Consider the following 3,197-nt stretch of genomic DNA (forward strand, 5'->3'; position numbering starts at 1 on the left):
TAAAAGGCCCAAAAGAAAGTTCATTTTTTTCCTAATGCGAGAAAGAGAAGGAATGACTAAAACAAGGAGGTTTGATGAACGTTCATAATGAAATCAAGAATGATCATATATACTTCTGCAAATAGTTTGGACCATTAGGATGGAGACTTTGGAGTTTTTCTAGAAAATTGAAAATTTGTCCATGTGACCTAAATTGGTTTCTTGTTTTCTAAGGAAACCTTTTGAAAACCCCCTCTCGAATACTCCCACGAGAAGAGGTCTAAAGATTGTTGTGTGCATGAGCCTCACCATGCAGAAGTCGATAGACTTGGAGTGGAGGGAACCCATCAACTCACAACCTCTTTGACCATGCACTAGTTAAAGCTTCTGATTGTATGAGAATGTGATCCTATAAATCGGTTGAAAGAGGGAAGAGAATATATGTTTCAATGTTGAATGAAGGAATTACCAATGTTTGTTGAACATGTTAGCATGGGTCCCTTCAAGTGAACAAAGTAAACCTTGGTACCCTCATTTTTAGTGAGCATCAAGTTGATTAGCTAGAGTACATTTTTTCTGAGTGGACGAGCTTGGCCACACAAGCCTAAACTTTACTCATTTTTAAGGCTAGGACATGCGCATGTCAATTGACCTACACAAGTCCAAAAAGTGGTGTTTTACTTGCATGTGTCCCTTACTTATGAACTTGAATCCCCATATAAACCAGGACTCAGTCCAATTGACGAAGTACATCTAGAAATGAAGATACTTTGTAGGCTCGTCCAAGAAAATCCACATGTAAATGTTTTGAACATTGGCTTCTCAATTCTCTCACTAATTCTGCCATTTCTCCCATTGGTTTCTCTCTCCTCTGAATGACAAATATGCTCATTGGCAATGAACGAGTCTAGGGACCTACCCTAACTATGAACTTGCGTGTGACTGAATATCTGCGAACGAGAGGACTTCCTCTCAATTGACCTGTGTAGGGCATGGCTCTTAGTGAGCACCAAGTTAATTGGCTAGAGCACACTTTTTCCAAGAGTCCAAGTTGGTGAGCTTGGCCACACAATCCTAAACTGACAAACTTGCACAAGTCAAATTGACATGCGGGTGACCTGGCTCTCTATGGATGCTCTACCTGAATATTGCCTTGGGCCTTTTAGGGCGGGGTCGCCCAGAAATTAGCTTATCCGAATAAAGAAACTGAGGACGAATGAGGGAGGCACACGTGGCAAGATAGGGAGCTTCTCTTATTGGAGGGGCTGGGAAAGAGGATTGCAAGCACGCAGAAGAAGCAAGAGCAGCTGAAGCAGGGAAGGAAGGCAAGGTCCGCTTCTGTGTGTCGATCAGCCTAGACAAAGAGAGGCGCAAGACACAGAGACACAGAGGCAGAGAGAGAGAGAGAGATAATGGCAACAGGCATTGCAGCTGCCAGGTGTGCCTATGGCCTCCCCACCCTCATCTCTGCCCGCCCCCGCTCCTCCAAGAGAGTCTCCCCCTCGTCCAAGCTCGACCTCACATCCCGTAAGGATTTTTCTTACCTTCATGGTTGTGCACGCAGTCCTTTCTTCTGCAGTGCTGCGACCGATCGCCATGACTTACATTATCCTGTGTTGCTGGTTTTTGTAGCGTTCTTGAAAGGCTCAGGAGCTGCCTCCTCACGCGCACTGCTTGTCTGCAGCAACGAGGCTCGTGTGACCTGGTGAGTTCCTAAAGTCATTAAGTCACTGTGCATAAAATATGGTAGATCTCTGTCACACGCACACGCACACGCACACGCTCACGCACACAGAGCTCTCATTACCGAACTCGATCTCCATTTCTTCAAGAGCTTCTGATCAATTAATATCTTTTCTGCAAGGGAGCCATCACTGACCAAACATGTTGTAGTGAGGTGTACCCGCTATATCATGTCAGGATTGTTAGGGTAACTCCTTTCGCAGGAGTCCGCATCGTCGACATCACCCCAATTTAGGAGCTGATGCTGTCGATACTACTCATAGGAATTAGCATAGTGTCTAAGCTACAACACCAAGAGATGTGAACCACTCTGTGAATCAGGGCACCTTTTTTATCAGAATCTGGCAAATGACCTCTCATATTCTGGCAATTTTCCATGCCTCTAAGCATCATAGAATAAGGACTGTCTATGTCCTCTCAACTACATTTGTGCATAGCCCTCAAAACTTGATGATCTTTCCGTTCATTGGGTTGGTATGTACAGCTTCGCAAGGGACTGGTTGAGAACCGATTTGTCGGTCATCGGGTTTGGTATCATTGGATGGTTGGCTCCATCAAGTATTCCTGCAATCAATGGACAGAGCCTGACAAGCCTCTTCTTCAACAGCATTGGCCCTGAGCTTGCACACTGGCCCACAGGACCAGCCCTCAGTTCTCCATTCTGGTATGGACATTCTCTATCCAAGTTAGATCATACATACAGTCAGAACTATTTCACCATATTGTGTCTCTTTGTTCCTTGAATGTCTTTGTCTCAGCTGGTACTACAGGTGTTGATTCCTGTGTTAATTTCCATTGTTTCAGGCTTTGGATGATCACATGGCACTTGGGTCTCTTCATCACTCTCACCCTTGGACAGATTGGGTTTAAGGGCCGCCAGGATGGATACTGGTAATTGTCTGCCAGTCCTGGATCCAATTCTGTATGAGCCGCTGTGCAGCTCAAACAGCTGTATGAGATCCAAGCTCACTTTTTGTAATCTGCATTTGTAAAGAAGATATCTTTCTATGGGACTGTTGCCTCTGGTATAGTTACAGGCATACTTTCAGCTTTCATTCCAGTAACAGTTGTAGCATGTCTGCCGTAGCAGTGCAACTAAGAATCGGTCTTTAAACATGGATTAATGTATTTTGATAATTCGCTACTAAAACTTGGCCAATTACCTAAACTGTTTTTTTAAAAGAAAAGTACCTTACCTTCGTGATTGAGAGAAGTCACTGTATATTGACAAAGGCAAGAAGAAAAGGTTGTTGGAGTATAGAGCAGCCCAAGCTCACAAAAACCCGTTTGGAAATCAGTCTACTTGTGATTTTCCCATTTACAACATGACAGTGGATGATTGCAAAGAACATCAGTCATTTTGATTGTGAATTTTGGCTGGAAGCAATTCCTACTTTCTTACTTTCAGCAGCTCAGGGTAGGGTGGAAGATCATTGCTAGCGAAGATTGTCTTGAGTTTCTGCATTACTCCCTGA

General features: G+C 44.0%; 1 protein-coding gene across 1 annotated transcript; it reads left to right on the forward strand.

Moving 5' to 3' along the window:
• The first annotated feature begins 1,250 nt into the window (after positions 1 to 1,250).
• Positions 1,251 to 2,730, forward strand: PSAO (photosystem I subunit O). The gene is made up of 4 exons (XM_087689747.1): positions 1,251 to 1,506; positions 1,612 to 1,684; positions 2,207 to 2,386; positions 2,527 to 2,730. Exons 1-4 carry the CDS (start codon positions 1,392 to 1,394, stop codon positions 2,615 to 2,617), a joined length of 459 nt encoding a protein of 152 aa, XP_087545873.1. The 5' UTR covers positions 1,251 to 1,391; the 3' UTR covers positions 2,618 to 2,730.
• The last annotated feature ends 467 nt before the right edge of the window (positions 2,731 to 3,197 follow it).

Source organism: Lygodium microphyllum, chromosome 12 (genome assembly GCF_053477565.2).
Source record: "Lygodium microphyllum isolate KBCC chromosome 12, Lygodium_microphyllum_v1.1.10, whole genome shotgun sequence".
NCBI classification, from domain to species: Eukaryota; Viridiplantae; Streptophyta; class Polypodiopsida; order Schizaeales; family Lygodiaceae; genus Lygodium; species Lygodium microphyllum.

Excerpts from the sequence above, each read along its gene's own strand:
- PSAO (XM_087689747.1), top strand. The coding sequence starts at position 1,392 with ATGGCAACAGGCATTGCAGCTGCCAGGTGTGCCTATGGCCTCCCCACC. Across the intron at positions 1,507-1,611 it reads CAAGCTCGACCTCACATCCC|CGTTCTTGAAAGGCTCAGGA; the intron begins GTAAGGATTTTT and ends TGGTTTTTGTAG. Across the intron at positions 2,387-2,526 it reads GCCCTCAGTTCTCCATTCTG|GCTTTGGATGATCACATGGC; the intron begins GTATGGACATTC and ends CCATTGTTTCAG.